The sequence below is a fragment of the Anastrepha ludens genome, chromosome 2, assembly GCF_028408465.1.
Source record: "Anastrepha ludens isolate Willacy chromosome 2, idAnaLude1.1, whole genome shotgun sequence".
Classification (NCBI taxonomy): domain Eukaryota; kingdom Metazoa; phylum Arthropoda; class Insecta; order Diptera; family Tephritidae; genus Anastrepha; species Anastrepha ludens.
The window spans coordinates 169,971,581-169,992,794 of NC_071498.1; the positions used below are offsets into that span (position 1 = coordinate 169,971,581).

At 39.8% G+C, this 21,214-nt stretch overlaps 1 protein-coding gene across 1 annotated transcript; it reads right to left on the minus strand.

Moving 5' to 3' along the window:
- Positions 1-2: 2 nt before the first annotated feature.
- Positions 3-21,036, minus strand: LOC128855844 (transmembrane protein 135-like). The gene is made up of 6 exons (XM_054091049.1): positions 20,795-21,036; positions 20,602-20,732; positions 20,385-20,511; positions 8,763-9,206; positions 8,356-8,690; positions 3-340 (listed from the first exon to the last, which is right to left on the minus strand). The coding sequence occupies exons 1-6, from the start codon at positions 20,945-20,947 to the stop codon at positions 274-276; spliced, it is 1,257 nt and encodes a 418-aa protein (XP_053947024.1). The 5' UTR covers positions 20,948-21,036; the 3' UTR covers positions 3-273.
- Positions 21,037-21,214: the final 178 nt, after the last annotated feature.

A 21,214-nucleotide genomic window follows, 5' to 3' on the forward strand; every position in this document is an offset into this window, starting at 1 on the left:
ATATTTGTATGTATAAAACTCTATTTTATATTATTGGAATAATATTTATAGCCTTCTAATAAATTCGAGATGATTACCAGAATGTGTTGCATAGTGTCATACGCGTGTATTTACGTATCTGCGTGCTTGCGGCTTATAATTAATTACATTTGATTATTTTTTACAAAAGTACATTCTTTGCAGTGTTAGTTATTTTCACTTGTAAATACATACATACATACATACGTTCACACGTCCATATATGCACCTGCGTATGCATTCCATTAAGGCATTTCATAGACGTGAAGAGCTCAGCAGTCGTTGATCAAATTTCTTAATGTTTTGATTTATTGTTTTCGCACTGAAACGAATAAAAAGAAAATGAATGCAAAATAAATAAACAAGTGTCTAAGTCCGTATTGCATCGAACTTTATACTTATGTATGTACCTATATACCTGATGCACGTTTTCAGCGAAATTATGTACATATATTCATAACTTGAAATTTTTTCAAAATTGTATGTACTGCAGGGTCCGGCACTCGATGTGTGACCAATTAAAAAGGCCATAAATTTAGTTTGGAAAATTACTTTTATTCAATTCAAAGTAAAAAATGTGTGAAAATAATACAAAATTAAGAATCAACTTACTTTTGCTCGATATGACCACCTTTTGCCTTGACTATGGCCTTGAGACAGTCAAGAAACGAATCGCAAGCTGCCCGAACTTGCCCGTGACTTGCAGGTATTTTGACCCCCTCGCGGACAATGGCTTTTTTCAGCACCTCGAGACTGGTGAATCTTTTAGTTCGGCCATTGCTCTCTAAAATGGGCCAAAGAGAATAATCCATCAGATTCGCGTTTGATGAATTTGAGAGCCATTGTGTGGACGTTATGAAGTTCGGAACGTTGATTTTTAGCCATTCTTGGTTCATTCGAGCTCTGTGAAACGGTGTCGAGTCCTGTTGAAACGCCCATGGTCTGCCACTGAAATGTTTGTCTGCCCACGGCTTCAAAGCAACCTCCAGAATACTTCCCCAATAATATTTCGCATTTACTTTGACGCCAGGCTCGATGAAAACGATTAGAGAGCGCCCATCTGCGGTTACAGCGGCCCAAACCATTAGCTGTGACGTGTGCTGCCTCCTGGTGGCCAATCGATGACTCAAATTCTCGTATGAACGGTCGGTTAAGTAAACCCCATCGTTTACGAATTGCTCAATTTGAAAAATTTTCTCATCAGAAAACTCAATGTTCGGAAATTGACCGCTTTCGCCCAAGCGAAACAACTCCTTCGCTCCCTCAAGTCTGACTTGTTGCTGCTTTCGTGTGAGATAATGCGCCTTTTTGATCTTGTAAAGCTTGACTTTGAGAGCATTTTTCAGTATGCGGCGGATGCTGCGGTGAGATATTTTCAGTTCTTTCAACATTTGATTGGCACTTCGTCGGGGATTTCGCTCAAGTCGCTTCTTCACGTTTTGAACCATTTCACGTGACGTTGCAGTCTTTTGAAGATCACCTCCATGACGTGGGTTTAAGCGAGCACATTTAGGCCTAGAATCCCATTGTGATATCACCTCTTTGGACTCCAGTTTCCTCCTTTAATAGCCAGTATCGGTGAAATATTGTAAATGACTGCTGGATTTAAGACAGCCATACATCCAAAGAAATTTTTAAGCAGAAAGTGAGTTCAACCCTTCCTTTCCTCCCTATTCCCGCAGCTGCGATTGAAGTCGGTAGAGTGAAACCACATAAGCTTTCCATGTGTTCCCATTAAGTTGTGCGCACTGATAATACCAACAACTGTGAGCCACCATCACTCAACTTAACTTAAAAGGCAAGTTATACGAAATTGCTGGGCAAAGTCTAAAGAAATGCGTTTTTATGCATCACCGACGCTTTAAGACCACCACTAATAAAGGGGCTTGCCTGCTCTAAATCTGGTAGGAAAACACGTGGTCGCCGCTTCAGCGCTTAGACTTAATAGTATGGCTTTACGGAAGGCCCGGCGGTTCAGCCACGCTTCCATACTACATCCCATGAGTAGTTGTAATAAAAAAATTGACTACTCTTTCCCTAAACTCATATTCGATAGGCTCTTCAAAACTAGCATCCCATCAAGAAGAGAATGGCAAACTCAAAGGTCATAGAGAGGAAGGGACGGAATGGACCCAAGCTAGAAAATAAAGTCTTCATAGCCTACTTTACTACTTTTCAAAAGAATTAGGATTAGAATTATCTGTCCAACTTCCAGACTACAGTAGCGTCCACCAGACAGAAGTCTAAGCCATAAAGGAGGTAACTGTAACACGCACGCTTCTCGGATATCCAGGCGACCATCAAATCCATGGAGGCAGTTATACTAATATCAAAGGTTGCGCAGGAATACCTGGCAGCTCCAAATGATATTAGCACCGTATTCAAGGTCAATTTTATATGGGTTCCGGGACATAGGGATATTAAAGAAAATTGCAAGGCGACGAGCTAGCCAGAAAATGTACTAATCTTCCACTGCTTGAAAACAGAAGCAATATTGGCAACTTATGGCAACTTGCGAATAAGGATACAAAATAATATTCTTCAGGAGGCCAATAGGCCATGGAGAGAGGAAAATACGTGTATTACAACTAGGCTAGTTTGGCCGCAAATAGATAAGAAAAGATCAACAGAATTGCTGAGCTCTCAAGAGGGAACATCTCGAAGTTCTTGGTGTGGTTTGTATCACCCGTCATTGGCTGTTAGGTAGGCACTCTTCTAGGTTAGGAGTATTTTTTCATGAATACTGCAGAAGCTGTAGAGACGAGGAAGAGGAAAAAACAGCAGAACACTTCCTCTGTAATTTTTGGGGAAATACCATTTTGACTTTAAGCCGACTGCCGCACAAAAATCTAACCTAACCTAACAACTGTATTAATAAAAGCTCGGTCCAAAAAAAAGGAGTTATCTAGATCCGGGTTCATCGATTCTAAGCGAGACCTACATATCTACTTATCTCACGAGTGAGCTCCGCCGTCCATCCACTGCGATGTAGACCGACCTAACCCAGAGCTCTCTTGAGGTTAAGAACAGTTCTCCTCTCAGCTAACCCATTCTAAATGCAATTTCCATTCCCGACCCCCTTGAACCGGCATTGAAGATAGCCCCTGAGTCAAGATCCTTTTCGATATCCCATTGACATCTTTCTGAGATTCGAGTGGGAAAATTATTTCTAAAACAGAATTTTGGAGTAATGTAATTTAGCTCTTTATGTATTTTCGGAAGAATTCTGAGAATTTTTGAGTGGCCAAATCTGAAATCTTTAGGGTAGGCACGCATTCAGTCGGAGTTGCAGCTAGCACGGATATTGGGTTGCTTCGTTAAACAGAAAACAGTAATTCTATTAAAACTCTATAAAGAACGTAACGACACTGGAAGAGTACATGGTGTCTGAGGGAAGAATTAGGAGTTAAAAGCTAAATTAAAAACGAATTACTAATGATAAAAGTTTATTTCAATACCTATTACAAAGAAGACAAGTGCGGATTTCATTACTTAAAAATTATTTCCTCCAAATATTGACCGTTACGTCGGATACACCCTTGGAATCTGTCCTGCGTACTCATGCCACTCGCTGGTGAAGTGATTTCGGGGTGACATTAAACTCGCGGCCAATATTTTCTTTTAGTGCTAAGATGATCGCTGAGTTGGTTTCACAGACTTTACTTTTGAGGTCCATAGAGAAGAGTCATAGAAGTCCACAGAGGTAGGATCGGGTGTACTGGGTGGCTAGGGCATGTCACCGAAACACCTTATTAGTTTGTTAAGAAAGAAATCGGCCATTTTTCCATGATCTCTATGGATCAATGTGTGTGACGGAAGGATGTTCTCTCATTATTAGCAAAAAGTAATAGTTCCGCATGCGCCGATAAGAGAGGACGTCCAAAGAAATTGCCTGCCCCCGACGATTTAAGAAAATATCATCCAATTATTCCACTGCTTATCAGTACACACCAATTCGTCACTTTGCGACTGTGAAGGAGCGGTTGATGTTTTGATAGTGGGTTCTGTCCTTTAGGTGGACAATAACGGCAAGTTTGCCTATTTCCACTTCCATTTAAAGGAAGATGAGCTTAATCACTCCAAAAGATTGTGTTTACCGTACGAAATCACTCCAACATTGTCTCGTTAGTTAAGTCACTTGTGACGCATACTGTATTTTAATTTTTTTTTATATCCTTTACACTACTCGGGAGCATAGGACCTTGACAAGACTCTTCCAAGACCGTTCCATGTGATGTTGGCATCTGTTAGTTTACGCAACATAGACTTTCGCCAAGGGATCTTTGGCCGACTGCGACCTCTGCTCACTTACGGGTGACCTATCCATCGCCACTTTCGCCGTTTGATTTGCCTAAGGATGGGCTCCTCGTTCGTAAATCTCAGCGCGTCGATACTGATGGTGTTTGGCCAGAATATTCTGCAGATGATGCGGAGGCATTTGTTGACGAAGGATTGTAGCCTCTGTGTGATGTTGTTGGAGACCAGCCATGTTTCACTTCCGTATAACAATACTGACTTCACACATGAACTGAATATTCGCAGTTTGGTGAGTCAGAGATTTGTGAGTTCGCCCATACTGTATGTATTCGCCCGACCACCGCCCTTGCTGCGTTTAGCCCGCAGTTGATATCTTCTGCTGCTCCGCCGTTCGCTGTTATAGTGTAGCCGAGGCATTAGAAGCTTTCGACAAATTCCACCGTGCACCATTATAGGTCTTGCTTTATTGTGGTTGATTCTCATAGCCTTCGTCTTGGCAATGTTGACCTACAATCCGACAGTGCGAGCCAGCGGGACTAGTCTGTCCGCCTTCGCTTGCATGTCAGTGAGTTTGTGAGAGAGGAGGCAGATGTCATTGGCGAAGTCCAGGTCCTCGAGATGTCTGGTGAAGCTCCATACGATGACTCTTTTGTGCAGGGTCAATTAGCTCATAACGTCGTCTAGGGCGATGGCGTAGAGAAAGGGCGACAAGGGGCAACCTTGCCTTACGCTTGCGTTGGTAGTGAATGGGTTGCTCTTGTTGCCGTTATGAAGCACTGCCACTTCGGAGTTCTCATAAAAGGCTCTGATGAGGCGGATTATCTTAGCGGGAACTTTCTTTCTACTCAGCGCCAGCCATATTGAGTCTCATTTGATTGTGTCGAATGCCTTCTTGAAGTCGACAAACAGCGTGTAGAGCGGGGAGCTCCACTCAACTGATTGTTTTCCTATTCATGCTGCAATATTGGTTTTGTGTTTTCTTATATTTCAAATTCGGTTTACCACCGGGAGAAGGCCAAAATAGACTCTGCAATCGAGTGAAGGGGCATCGGCTGAAGCCAAAAGAACCAAGGTGTTCACCAGTCAGACGACTAATGTCACGGCAAAAAAGTCTTTCGTGGAAATAGCGAAAGAAAGCTATATACGGTCATTATAGGTCTTGCTTTATTGTGATTGATTCTCATAACCTTCGTCGTGGTAATGTTGACCTACAATCCGACAGTGCGAGCCAGCGGGACTAGTCTGTCCGCCTTCGCTTGCATGTCAGTGAGTTTGTGAGAGAGGAGGTAGATGTCATTGGCGAAGTCCAGGTACTCGAGATGTCTGGTGAAACTCCATACGATGACTCTTTTGTGCAGGGTCAATTAGCTCATAACGTCGTCTAGGACGATGGCGTAGAGAAAGGGCGACAAGGTACAACCTTGCTTTACGCTTGCGTTGGTGATGAATGGGTCGCTATTGTTGCCGCTGTGAAGCACTGTCAGTTGGGAGTTCTCATAAAAGGCTCTGATGAGGCGGATTATCTTAGCGGGAACTTCCTTTCTACTCAGCGCCAGCCATATTGAGTCTCATTAGTTTGTGCCGAATGCTTTCTTGAAGTCGGCGGGGAGCTCCACTCAACTGATTGTTTTCCTATGATGCGAAGAGTGTTGGCTTGGGCAGCACAGCTTCGGTGAGGGTGAAATCCCTTAAGGAGCGAGTAGTTTTATTTAACTGTATATAAAAATTCATGCTGCAAGATGGTTTTTGTTTTTTGATTTTTCTCATATTTCAAATTCGGTTTAACACCGGGAGAAGACCAAAATAGTCTCTGCGCAAGGCAAACGCAACCGATCAAGTGAAGGGGCATCGGCTAAATCCAAAAGAACCAAGGAGCTCACCACTCAGACGATTAATGTCACAGCAAAGAAGTCTTTCGCGGAAATAGCGAAAGAAAGCTATATACTGGCGGTGATTGATCGCAGTTCCAAGGATGGTACGATCTCCCAAGAAAACTGGGACCTGATAAACAGGAGTCTTTGAAAGGTATACAGAAAGAAAATCCAGGACCTCCACCCAGTTGCTCGGATGCGGGATGGTTTCAATCCCGCGTCAAACTAATAAGGTGCGCTGATCAGCGATCCGTGGACCTTTACACCCTGGTGATTAATCGCATAGGGAAACCTTGGTCGGGCGCCCGCCTTGATGTGGTCCCCTGAGAAGACATCTCCAACCGGCTAAGATCAGTAGCCTGGATACCAGACTTCCATTCTGAGCCAGAGGAAGTTCTGGAATTAATAAAACTAGGCAGCCCTGAACTACCTACCAGCGACTGGAAGGTAGCGAAGATTGGCGAAGTGGTTGGCAAGAGAAGACTAGTCGTGATAATCTTAAACGAGGAATCATTAGACCCACTCGCCAACAGAAAATGGAAGATAAATTATGTCTTCCAAGCCTTGATACTCCATCTGTCTACAGACAGGATGTAGCTAGCAAGAACACCTCCGCAGAAAATACGACTACATCTGCATAGGTGAACGAGGTTGTCATAGACAACGAAGAGGTGGCATCCAACTCCGGCATGGTTGGCAAACTCTTTGAAAGGGTTACCTTGGAGGACATGGGGGAGTACTCTGATCTCCCTGCTATGGAGGAAAACGCTGACCAAACCGTGTTTGGCTGCCCTTCAATAACGCTTACAAGCGATGGTGAGGGTTGTACAAATCAATCTTCACCACAGCAAGGCGGCCTCAGCCGCACTCATCCTTCGTCTCGCAGAAAGAGAAGAGGATATCGTGCTAATCCAAGAACCATGGGTCGTAAAAGATCAGGTTTGTGGTTTGAGCAATAAAGAATACAAATTGATCTACGTTACTGACAAAGGTAAACCCAGGTCGTGCCTACTAGTAAAGAAACGTATTAATGTATTAGGTGCACAACTAAGTTCTCGCTGTTTTTTTGATAGAAAATACAAGCCATCGCTGGCTACTACTTTTTCCCATCTTTCTGCTAGAGCCCGTATACTCCTCGGCCAATCGCATCAATTGAACACGATACCGATCCCCAAATATGGTATCGCTTGGTTTTAACAGTTCATAATAAATAACACCAACTTGGTCCCACCAAATACATAGCATAACCTTTGCAGCGTGAATATTCGGCCGAGGCGACGACGTAGAACCATGACCGGGCAGTCTCCATGACTTTCTTTTCTTTGGATTGCAAAAACGACGTTCAACATCCCTTGGTTTTAACTCATAAGGAACCCAAGTCCCCGTCCCCTGTTTCTGAATCATTCCCAAAGCATGCAATCGCTTGGAAATGGATTGGCGGGTAACTCCTAATACTGAAGCAAACTCTTCTTGTGTTTGACACGGATCCTCATTGAGCAATGCTTCCAATTCAGAGTATTTGAAGGAAGGCCAACTTCACGCGGACGTTCGTCAACATTAAAATCACTGTCTTTGAAGCGACGAAACCAATCTCGGCACGTTGTTTCACTTAAAACAGCATCTCCATAAACTTTCTGTAGCTCTCGATGCGCTTCAGCCGCCGTTTTTTTTCGTATGAAAGAGAAAAATCAACACTTCCCGCAAATGACGATTATTCGGCACAAAATCAGATATTTTCACAAAACCAAAAGTCTATGATACCAAAACAAAATCACTAATGTATCGAAGCAGTTTGTTTACCATATGTCTAAGCTTGGTTTATGACGTTTAGGTTCTGTTAGATTCGACTAGCACACGCTGCTGGCGGCATCTATTGACAAACAGCGGGAGTTTAGCTGCACACCTAATATAATTACTAATACAATTTAGCGATGCGGATAATGGTTGGTTCTCATAACCTCTCGAGAAGCGACTACTTCATAGGCGTTCACACACTTCTGATGAGAGGCATATGGGTATAAACAACTTAATATGCGCCTACTAAATAATTAACTGTTAAAACATTTAACGCTCACTAATTAATTAGTTTTTGTTTTTTAATTGGTGTGACCTGTTAACACTTTCGCTAAAATAAATGTATTTGTTGTGATGATGTAATATAAAATAAAATAAATTCTAATATAAAAAAAACTTTTTTCATAGTACTCACTAATTGTTTGTGATTCCGTTTATAATCGTATCGCCCAGACTGCTCACATATTCGCTGCGAAAGCAATAAGTATTCACTAAATATGCCAGCGCCAACGGGTAAAGTATTTTGTTGTAGGGAAACTGTTTGATCCACTCAAAAGTGTCGCCATACCGTTCCGTGCTGAGATGTGCCTTGAAGTGTTGCCAACTAATTTGTGTACCCAACACCACGGCGTAGCAGAGCAGCGTCAATTTTGGATAAAAATAAAAGCATGAGCCACTAAGAAAGGCCGCCACAGAGTGGTTCAGCGTGGAATCGCCACCATAGTTTCGATTGAAGTAGCAATGCAGCAGCTGGAATGATAGAGAAAAATGTGAGTACCTGTTTTAAATACGAGTTTAAAATAAAAAAGTTTCAACACCCACTCTGTAAATCGCTATGTACGATGTCAGCAGCGCACAGGAGCGTATTCTAAATGTTCTCAACTTGATGAGCAGCTTAGTTGTGAAGCCTTGTCGATTTGTTGCCACCTTGGCCATCAACATTTTGATAATATCCAAGGTGAATCCAATAATCATATAATTTCGTATGCCTTGCGCGGCATATCGAGTGCACGATTTGCTTTTATGACTGCAGGAACGATTGGGCAAACTGCCGCTACTTTCTTCAGTTGGCTCTTCCATTGTTGCAGTGCTTTTTGCGCGGTTGGGCGTAGGTTCCAGCAACCAAAATCCTTTGTAGGTTTTTCCTCGCTTCGCATTCATTATCAACGCACTACTACACATAAATATTAATGTGCGTAGTAGTGTAGAATTGGCAATTAATTTGGTGGCGAGAGTTTTTTGTTGAAGTATAAACGATTCCATGGTCTGGTGATGCATGCGGAAGTCATGAGTTAAGTTAAAAGAGTTGAACCTTACACAATATTGGTTTTTCTTAATCGGTAGATGCTATTGCATAATAAAGTTCGCTTTCTCGAAAACAATATAATAATAAAATATAATATAAATATAAATTAAAAAATAATAATAATACAAAATATAATAAAATATTTGGTTGTAAGTACTGGGATGGAACTCCATTTCTTCATGTGCTATTTCGAAAACTCTTTGGTCCAGTACAATATGCGGAGGTCTCAGAAAGTCCTCACCATTTAATTTCCAAACTCGTAGCTGTGTTTACCGTTCATTGGACGATCGGCATACACGCGGAAACGGAAGGGTTAACCATTTAACCCCAATGTAGAAGGTGGTCGAATTAATTGGTCACCCGCATAGCAACCTAGATTTGATCCCCAATGATTTCTTTGTATTCCCGAACATGAAAAATAGAATGCGAAGTCAACTTTTTTCGACGTCTGAAGAAGCAGTTGAAGCCGTTAAACAGCTCGTTTTGGAGGTCTCCACTTCTGAGTGGTAAAAGTGCTTAGACAATTTGATGTGCAATCACTTTAAATATGCCATGTCGTAATTAAATGAAATTCTAAATATGACGCACGGAAATACTTATTTGGGTAACTGTTGGGCATGACTATAAACCTGTAAAATCTGAAAATGAGCCAATAATAAAAAAAGGACGAACGCACAGCCTGGCATTGGAATGCTTAATTTCTCATCGCCCTGCTAAAATATTGTCATATGAACATTTTTATTATATTATATATATTTTTCTTCAAGAATTCAATACAAGACTGGGGCTCTGGTACGCGAGCTCATTAAATGCCACTTTAAAAGCAGTGAGGAAAAATAAGGAAGTAAGGTTAGTAAAAGTAGGTATCGTTTAATTGCGCTTTGCCTATTTTTTTCAAACGCCTGATTTCTTTATTTCTCCAGTTCTCATTATGACACCAATAGTGTCGACTTAGTGTTTGTTAACAAACCAGGCATGAGCTCTCATTCTTTAGTTCTACTTGATAGTTCGTATGACTTATCACCTTGTGACCTATGTTGGTGTAGTTTCTGGGTGATTTGTACTGGCTTTAAATAGTCTCACGAATAGTAAGGGACCTGCTTGCCGGTAGAAAGAACTCATGGTAAAAAGATGTATAAAAGTGGCTAAGATCAGACCGTTAATCGGCTCTCAGCGAATTTGAAAGAATCAGCTGATTGGCTGACGTCACTTCGGTCATGACAGCGGTTTTTTTATGAAAAAACTGAGTTTGTGTTGGTGATATACGAAAAACTCAACACAATCTTCGCTCAAGTTACTTTGTTGCCGTTTGAACAACGATTGATTGCTGAATCTCCGAGGGCGTGGCAGCCCAAAGTACGCTCAGGATTTTGCTTCGGGTGATCAAACCTTACAATCTATCTCCTTGGTTTGTGTGACTTACTTAGAACTATGTGGGCGTGGTTTTCTGGGCGATTGCTATTTGCTTCAAATAGTAGATGAGCTGCTTGCCGGTAGCAAAAACTCACCGATCTGGCCGGCTCAAATACATAAATTTTAGAATCTTAGCACACAATACCTAAGCGTCAGCAATAAAATGGTAATACTAAGGCAAAACCCGCATTTTTATTGAATATTTCGACTACTGAAAAATTCAGTTTCTTCTTCACAAACTGATTGATGGCAAGCTGACTTGACGACAAGCAACTGTTAATCAGCCCTGCTTTTGTTGAAAAAGCAAAAAAAAAAAAATCATATAAATTTATGTAAACCAGTGCAGGTGTTGTACTCCCAATTTTCAATCCCTCTCTCCATACTTTCCCTTAAAACGGCATCTACCGCATCTATCCCTAAAAACACTCTCACGACAGTGGGTTCTACGTTACCGGAACGAGCCGGATTTACATATATCCGGCCAAGGACTGCCACTCCAGCGTACTCCCCGTACATGCCTGGGGAATGTTTATGCTGCTATAACAACAACAAAAACAATTTATTTGTTGGACATTTTATAAAAAAATTGCAAATAAATCCTGGGCGATTTCACGTCAAGTAACCTTAGTGTTTTGAGCATTTTCCTAAATTCTTCTAAATATTTGTTTGTTTGTGTGCTTGAGTATAATAAAAAGTAAACTGGAGATATTTACATATTTTGAAAACGAATTAATAATTTTGAGATTTATTCAGTTTTGAAAATTTTGGCATAGTTTTTTCGGTTCACTGTAAAAGGTGGATGTTTTCCAAAAAATTAGAAAAAAAATCCAAATATTGCACAACAAGAATATATAAATTTTGTCCCAAAAAGTTGTCTTAAAAAATTAAAATAATAAAAAAAATATATAATTTTCTTCCCAAAAAACTATGGTATGTTGTAATAAATTAAAAAAAATTTTTTTTTTCTCATTTTGAAAGTTGCGGGGATTTCTGCGCCAAAGGTTTTGAACAAGAATATATAAATTTTGTCCCAAAAAGTTGTCTTGAAAAATTAAAATAATATAATAAAAACAAATTCAAGTTGTGTGTTTTCCAAAAATTAAAAAAAAAAATTGTTTTTATTTTTTTAAATTAATTTTTTTAATTGTTTTTTTTTTAATTAATTTTTTTTAAGGCAAAACATACTTTTGTGTGAAGAAAATTATATTTTTTTTGTTCAAAATTTGTGGAATTTTTTTGAGCAAGAATATATAGAGGGTGGGCCATATAGCGTTTGCGTTTTGAACCAGAAATTTTTTTGAAAATGATAACACAAATGACATGTCAAATGTGTTCATAATTTACTTAAAGGTTTGACATTTACGAAATGGGACGCTATACGCTTGAACAAAATTATTGGGAAATATTGAAAACCTATTTCCAAAGTGGTGAGTCTTCTTCTTCTTCCGCGGTTACAGTAAATGGCGAGCATTACCGTGACATGCTCAACGAGTTTTTGTTTACAAAAATTGAAGGGGATGACATGGACGACATTTGGTTTCAACAGGACGGTGCAACTTGTCACACTGCCAAAGTTACTCTCGAACTTTTGGCTACCGTTTTTGAATTCCGATATCAATTGGCCGCCTCGGAGCTGTGATTTAAGCCCGTTGAACTATTTTTTGTGGGGAGCCGTTAAGAACGAATGCTATGCGAACCATCCAGAGACGATTGAAGCTTTAAAACACGAAATCGAAGTTGTCATTCATGAAATTGGAGCCCAAACAATCGAAAATGTGCTTAAAAATTGGGTTGATCGAATGGCCTACTGTAAAGTCAGTCGTGGCAGTCATTTGAGCGATATTATTCTTCATTCATAAATGACAATGTTCAATCTTCAAAATAAAAAAAAGTTTGAAAAAATATAATATTGGTTAGTTTTTTTTTATAGCCGATTCAAAAAGCAAATTTTACATGGCCCACCCGTTAATTTTTGCTCCAAAAAGGTCTCTTAAAAATTTTAAATTATAAGAAAAATCGAAGGTTGGTATTTTCCAATAATTGAAGAAAAAAACTTACATAAATTTTGAACCAAAAAAAAAAATAGTTTTCTTCCAAAAACACTATATTTTGACTTAGAAAATTGAAAAAACTTACATAAATTTTGAACCAAAAAAAATAGTTTTCTTCCAAAAACACTATATTTTGACTTAAAAAATTGAAAAAAAAAAATCAAAAAATTTAAACCTAAGCTTTAATTTTTCTTATAATTTAAAGTTTTTAAATAATATTTTCTTTTTTAATTAATTTAATTGATTTTTTTTTTAAATTTTTAATGCATTAAAATTTGAAATTTTTTTTTTATTGTTTATAATATATTTAAACATTTTTTTTAGTTAAATTTTTTGTTAAATTTTAATTTAAATTTGATTTGATTAAATTAAAATTTAATTTAAATTTAAGTTCAGTGTTTTCCAAAAATTAAAGAAAAAACGTTCATAAAAACTTTCTCAAAAAACTATTGTATATTTTGTCTTTTTAAAATATTAAAGGTTGGTGTTTTCGAAAAATTAAAAACACGTTTTTTTTTAATTTCTTAGTTGTTTTTTTTAATTACATTTTTTTTTAATTCTTTTTAAGACAAAATATACTTTTTTTGTGTACAATTTATGGAGTTTTGTTTTTCTTTAATTCTTATTATTCAAAGTTTATAAAACAAAATATAATTTTTTGGGAAGAACCTATTTTTTTTTTTTTGTTAAAAATTTTTGGAATTTTTTTTCCTTACTTTTTGCAAAACACCCACCTCTAGTTTTTCTTATTATTTAAATTTTTTAAGACAAAATATCCTTTTTGGGAAGAAAATATTCTTTTTGGTTAAAAATTTATGGAAATTTCGTTTTTCTTTAACTTTTGGAGAACACCCACCTTCAATTTTTCCTATTACTACTTGTATTAACAGCTGAGACTGTGCTCTGAAATCCCTGCAACTCTCATAATTGGATGCCTATAACATTCCGAGTTGTATTCAACAGCAAATCAGGGCAAAGTACTGCTCTGGCGAAGCGCTAGCATAATTCATTTAGCTAATTAAGCGCCGCTTCGATCGATTTGCAAACGGGCGTAATATGCGAGTGCGTGTGCAAGGTCTTGTATTTGCGGTTTTCTGTGAAATGTTTGTGCATAAATGGTAATTTGAAAAACTTTCAAACAGAGTGCACACTTGTCAATGTAAAATGGAAATTTATGCAAAAACGAACCAAACATAGAAATAAGCTTATTAAGGAATGTTAAAGTATTCATTGTAAATCAAAATTATTTCAATCGAATTAATCTTTCATTCGCATGACAGAAACGCGTTAAGCACTCACTGAAAAAAAACAGTACTTTTTTTCTGCTTCTTCATTTCTCAAAACTGGAACACCGCTTAATAATAATCCACTGACAGACCATTTTTTTCGCATTTTAAGAAAGCAATTATACTGAAACAGAGGGAGGGGGCGAAACAAAACAATAACTGAAAAGGGGAGAAGAAGGGGGATAACAACCAAAAGATTACTAATTACGTTAACCACTTTAATCCGCTGATGGAATTCACCAGGTTTGCGATATTTAAACCCGCAATATCCGCAGATGTAGCAAAAAAGTGTAAGCCCAAATATCTGAATCTTAGTCCGACGGGAGCACATCAGATGAGGAGAAGGTGCTGAGATGATTCCACCTCGTTCTCCAAACAGCTTGTGCAAAAAGGACTTGAGCCATCCCAAATCTCGCCGCATGGACACCTAACGGACATTGCCCGCTAATGGCACCCACCAAATTTGAGAGCTGCGGCTTTGTTAGCCTCAGAAACTCCCTCGGGACTTTGCTCGTCTGCGCACCAACCCAGGGCTCACTGAGTTGACGCGAGGCCCGTCTTTCCAGGAGCAGACTACAAGTTTTCAAGGTAAGCCCAATCCTCTCATTTTGCGGTGAAACTATCTTGTGGGTTCGCTGTCTAGCCAGCTCATCAGTTCAGCAGTTTTCTGCTATTTCATTGTGACCAGGAACGCAAATGAGCCTAATATCGAAGCATTAGAATGTAGTAGAGAGAGTGGTCCGGCATTCCCCGAATAATTCAAGCGCACAAACCACGAGCCTAAAGCGGTAATTACCTTCCTTACAGTATTTGCAGAAATAAGCAACCAATTCATTGCTTCTTTAATTGATAAGCTGGTAACATTTGTTACTTTTTCCAGAAAATCAAAAATGCCTGCTTTTTCATTCAGTCGCAAAAGCTTTTTGAAGCTCATAGCAAAAGTTAAACGGTCCTGTGTCCGAACTAGGCTAGGTTAGGTTGAAGCGATTGTTCACTTATAGGCTTATAGGCCATTGTGAGCCGCGTGCTGGACTTGTCCTTTTCTCTCTTAAAAGCAGTGTGTATTTTTCAAAAATTTAGAAAATCCTTTGTTTCTACAGGACGGAGATCTTCCAATTCATTAAAAAGTGTCCGAATGCCTTAAGTGTGTATTAATTATTTTTTATGGCCTCGATAGTCTGACTCTTTAGTTAGGATCGGCCCTTCTGCAACCATCAAAGCCATGGTTAACAAACGGGCTACTTCAACCCATAAGCTAACTTAGCAGGCTGACAAAACTGATGTTACCTGTCATTTCCGACCGACTGCCGCAGATCTTCCTGTCATTAAGCAAAAGGGACTGTAGGCAGCTGGTTGAACTGATGACGGGCCACTTTCTATGCGCGAAGTACATGGAAAAGGTAGGCATCTCAAAGAGTGCACTCTGTCTAGCATGTGGAAAGGAGGGTGGGTCGGCGGCCCATTTTCTGTGCATCTGCCCGGCCTTCGCTTGAATCAGGCTTGAGTCCGTCTTTGGCGCTGATGTGTTAAGAAGCGATTACCCTGGTTGCTTAGCACCACAAGATCTACTCAGATTTCTTCGGAGGTCGGGTAGATTTAACGAAGATTAATGTAGCCTGTAAAGCAACCAGTTTAGAAGTCTGCAGAGTGAAAGTAGGTTAACAGAAATTCATCTGTCCGTCGTTAGGAACTGTTTCGCTTGCCGCTAACCGTTAGAATTTCGCTAGGGTTCAACGAATTTATTTGACTAAGTCCACAGAAAGGCTCAGACCCAATTAGCGTGTTTACCAATTTTTCAACTAGATGGTCCGCTATTTCATTTTCCTCGAGTCCAAAAACCAAACCCAATACTACCTTGCTGAAGTTCCCTAACATGTTAAGAAGGTTCAGGCAGTCAATGAAAACTCAATGGCAAATATTTCTGTCTGCAAGATTGTTGGATAAAAACGCATTGGAACCTGTTTTTTTCTAGGCCTATTAATTCACTTTTGAAGCGGTGAAAGCTTTCACGTAAATTAAGCCACGACAACGCAATGAGTATCACAATCGACGAAAGAATACAAGCAACATATAGAGCATTCTATTGACTAATTAAACTTTTTAAATCGAAGCTGCTGAGCAGACCTTGCAAAATTTCGCTGTATTTAGCTATAGGCCAATCAGCTCTTGATCGAACAATGTTAATTGTATTTTTTGAGTTATTTAGTTTTTTACTAGTTTTGAGGCTTAGAAATGGAATTCCCAGGAGGCAAAAAATAACGTTCTCGACACCTGCTATTATTTGCTTATCAACGAGGTCAAAAAGATGCCGAAGCAGCCCGAGACATTTGCGACGTGTAAGAAGAGGGTGTCATAGGCAAGTCTACAGCACGGAAATGGTTTTAAAAGTTCAAAAATGGCGACTTTAATCTCGATGACACGTCCGCAGCGGAAGACCTTCTGAATTTGATGAAGAACGTCTCAAATCACTTTTGAAGGCGAACGATGGCCAAACCAGTCGTGAATTGGCGGAAAAAATTAACTGTGATCATAAAATGATTCTCAATCACCTTCATTCTGTGGGATTTACCAAAAAATTGGAAAATTGGTAGCCTCACGAGCTCAAGGAAATAAAGAAAATCGCCTTAAAATTGCTTCTCAGCATCTCGCCACCCATCGAGCGACACGCGGTCATAAAAAACGCTTTTTGTACCGAAATCGTCACGGGAGATGAGAAATAGTGCCTTTACATCAATTTGAAGCAAAGAAAGAAGTGGGCGGCCCCAGAGATATACCAAGGTAGGGAGTGAAGCCGGATCTTCATCCAAAGAAGATCATGATACGTGTTTGGTGGGCCTGGAACTGGCATGGTGCACTGGGAAATGCTCGAAAAGAATGTCACAGGCAACAAGGAGCCCAGCTACAATGCGTGAAGAGGAAGATAAAAATACCTGACCGACACGGTCAAACCAAACTCTTTTATGACAACGCCAGGCCCCATGTTGCACAAGTCGTCAAAGCCGCACTCCAAGAGTTCGAAACGGACCTTGCACCGACCGATTACCATCTTTACCGCTCCCTGTCAAACAATACAAAAGGCGTTACCTTCGATAACAAAGATATCCTTATAAACTGCCTCAACAACTTCTTTGACACCCTGCCAGGCGATTTTTGTCGGAACGGCATCAACAAAATGGTGGAGAGGTGGGAAGAGGTTGTAAACAGCAACGGGGAATATATAATTGATTAACTTATTGTTTTTTGTTTAAATAAAAGTCTTCGGTAAAAACGCTACGAACTTATTTCCGAATCCTATACTTAAATTTGTTACATTTTATTATTATTATTGATTGGCTATTTGTGCACTGCGACCTGAATAGATCTATTGTGCATCCATGTAGGCTAAGGTAAAGGATTGCTTCCGCCTTTATTCGTTTTGGATTTATAAGTCTTTACGACTGCCGCATGCCCGATTGGGCTCTCCTCGTTTTTCCTGCTCATGTAGAAAGGCACTTTTGAGGCTATTATTTACCCCGCAGAAAGGTTCTGGACCTATGAAGGGAGTGTTTGCCCCCTTTTTCGCTAAAGTTTCCGCAATTTTATTCCCTTCGTGACCCTCATGTCCCGGAACCCACACGCAGTGAACAAAGTTTCTTGATGCTAGGGGGTTGAGGATTTGAAACCATTCCGAGACCAACCTTGAGTGGAATGAGAAGCTATAGAGTGATTTTAGAGCTGCTTGATTGTCAGAGAGAATGTTAATATTCGCACCGCGCGCGTGCCTCTCCGTAGATATTCTCTGGCACACAGGTCTAAGGCGAGGACCCCCGCCTGAAAAATGGAAGTGGTTTTTCCCATTGCAATTGCGTTCTTGAGACGTGGTCCCACATTTCCAGCCCGGCACTGCCGTCTACTACAGTAAACCACATCTGTGCGCCCTGTTTTAAAGATATTTCATTGTTTCTCCACACTGAGCGGTCACTAATGACCACTTTGAATTGCTTGGAGAATTCTAGTTTCCTTTCCATCTTGTCGTGGACTGTCAGGCATGGAAAGTTCAGGATTGAACCCATGTCCTGTAAGATTGCCTTCTTTGAGCTGGAATAGATTAGGAAGCCTTAGAGCTGCACTGATTGCCGTCCTTTTGGCTACAAAATATATGTAGTGGAATTAGTCCAGTGACCATTCTTAAAGCTGCTGTGGAGCAGGTTCGCATTGCTCCCTTTACGCTCAGACAGGCTATTCTGTATGCCTTGTTAAATGTTATCTGAGTCTTAGTTTGGTCTACTTTTGGCCACCACTACCAGAGAGGCATAGCTGATCATTGGTACTATTATTGTCTTATAAGACCATGCCATCACCTTTGGCCGCAGACCCCATGTCTTACCGTAAAGCCTTGAGCATACGTATATTGTTCTCACGGCTTTATTTGTGTTGTACCATAAGTGATTTTTCCAGGACAAGGTTTTGTCAAGGATTACTCCTAGATATTTCATGTCCCCAGATAGAGTTAAGTCGGCGTCCCCTAGTTTAAGGGTTCCTAGACTTAAATTGCTCCTTCGGGTGAAGGGTATCACACATTTTTTGTTCTGATTTAACGAAAGTCCTTTCTCGAGACACCAGTTTTGCCTAATGTCGAGAGCTAGTTGCATGTTATATATATATTATATAATTAGCGCGTACACCCCTTTTTACGTGTTTGGCCGAGCTCCTTATCCTATTTGTGGTGTGCGTCTTGATGTTATTCCACAAATGGAAGGACCTACAGTTTTAGGCCGACTCCGAACGGCAGATATTTTTATGAGGAGCTTTTTCATGCAAGAATACATTCGGAGGTGTGCCATTGCCTGCCGAGGGGCGACCGCTATTAGAAAAATATTTTCCTTTTTTTTTAATTTTGGTGTTTCACCGGGATTTGAACCAATGTTCTCTCTGTGAATTCCGAATGGTAGTCACGCACCAACCTATTCGGCTACGGCGGCCACCGTTCAGTTATAGTCGAGCCAAATTTGCCTCTAATTATGATAACTAGATCGTCAGCAAAGCCCTGAACTTCGTATCCGAGATCGTCGAGAGCCTGTAAGAGCTCATCAATGATCAATAGCCAAAGACCCAGTTTCAAAAATTGCCGTTCTATGTATTCCTTAGCATATTGAGAACCCACATTATGATTAGCCCAACTATTTCCTTCCTAACTTCCTCAATAGAGCTGAAGAAAGCATTGTTGAATGCCCCCGTAATGTCAATCGATGTACAGAGGGCAATCTCCTTAGCAGCCAACCAATGTGCTATATAATGCATTTCATCTTTGGAGCTTTCACGTCTTGTTTACTACATACAGCGTTTTTCAATAGGTGCGCATCAACTTTTTTCCGATAGGGAGGGCGAACGACGCAATATTTTTTATTTTTCGCTTGTCATTTGTAAACTTCATTAGTATACATTTCATCGTGGAACGCTACACACTTGAGCAATCGTGCAAATTTTTTATGAAAATTTATAAATTTTCCAAAAAATCATCTTTAGTGATGAAGCTCACTTTTGGCTCAATGGCTTTGTCAATAAGCAAAATATGCGTTACTGGGCAGAAAGCAATCCACACGTGATTCATGAGGCACCGTTGCATCCCAAAAAAATCACTGTTTGCTGCAGTTTACATGTCGGCGGCGTAATTGGCCCATATTTTTTCGTTGACGAGAACGATCGCCACGTTACTGTGAATGGAAATCGATACCGCGACATGATAAACGATTATTTTTGGCCGCAATTGAAAGGTATGGACTTAGACGACATGTGGTTTCAACAGGACGGGGCCACAAGCCACAAGCCACACAGCACACGCTACAATTGATTTGTTGAAGAGTAAGTTCGATGAGCGCATTATTTCCAGAAATGGACCGGTCGAATGGCCGCCGCGCTCGTGTGATTTGACGCCTCTAGACTATTTTCTTTGGGATTATGTGAAGTCATTGGTCTACAGTAACAAGCCGGCGACGATTTGTGAGCTCAGAGCCAATACTGAACGCGCAATTGCTGGAATTTCGGCCGATTTATGCAAAAGAGTGGTCGAAAATTGGGTTCAACGATTGGACTTCGTAAAACGTGCACGCGGTGGTCATGCAAAAGAAATCGAATTTCATACTTAAATGTATTAGTTCAAACTCGATAATAAAAAAAAAATTAGTTAAAAAAGTCAAACCGTTTGTGTTTCATTAAAAAAAAAGTTGAAGCGCTCTTACTGAAAAACGCTTTATTTGGGGTAGTCAATACAAAATCAAAAGTATTCATTGTGTTAACGGTGTTCACATTATTCGCATGCTCTGTACTTGGTAAATTTTAACTCAGCACCAAAAAAAATTTCGTATTCTAATTCGTTCTTAAATATACATATGCAAATATATACACTTACACACTGAAATACGGTGGTCTCAAATAGACGATGAACTCTTGGACTCGGTGAGAACCACAGCGCGAAGCTGCCTATGAAAGTTGGCAGAAAAATAAAGCTGTATTTGCCGAATTTTCCCAACACATTTCTGCAAGTTGAATTACAGTCGATAATAAGAGTGGCAAGTCACTTGAATAAATAGATGCAAATGTATTGTTTTTTGTTATTGTCAACTAACCGTAAAAGGCAAATCATTACAACTATCGCATAGCCGGTCGCTGTGCCAGCGCCTACCGCATCCGCATAGTACTCGAGTGTGGACTTGAGCACCCCCTTATTGAGCGAGCGTATGTGCACAAGTAACGGTAACTGAAAATATTTATATCGTTTTTATAAAATAACTTTTCGTTCATTTAACAGCACACACTTACACCGATAACTGGTGCGAAATATTTCATATTTGATATAAGAAATTTGTATGAGTTGAGTACTAAATTCCTCGCACAAGAGCCACTGTGAGCCATGTCGTTACATGTCAAGACTTTGTCGAGGTCATGACTATAAAGTTTACTTAATATCACCATTTTGCAGCGCTCTGCTCTGTTTAGCGTGAATCTCTACTAAGCCGGGACACGAACTTGTACGCGCCAGAGTGGAATTTGAACTAATTCAAAAAGGAAGGAAACATTGAACGTCAAGTCACTGAATTCCAGTATTTCACATTTTACTTTCTCCTATTCTTCGGTTTTTATTTTAAATCGAAAACAAAAGTCAAACGCGGAAAATGGTACGTCATAAAAGTTGCGCGTTTAAAGAAAAAAAAAAATAATAATAATAAAAAAAATTTAAAT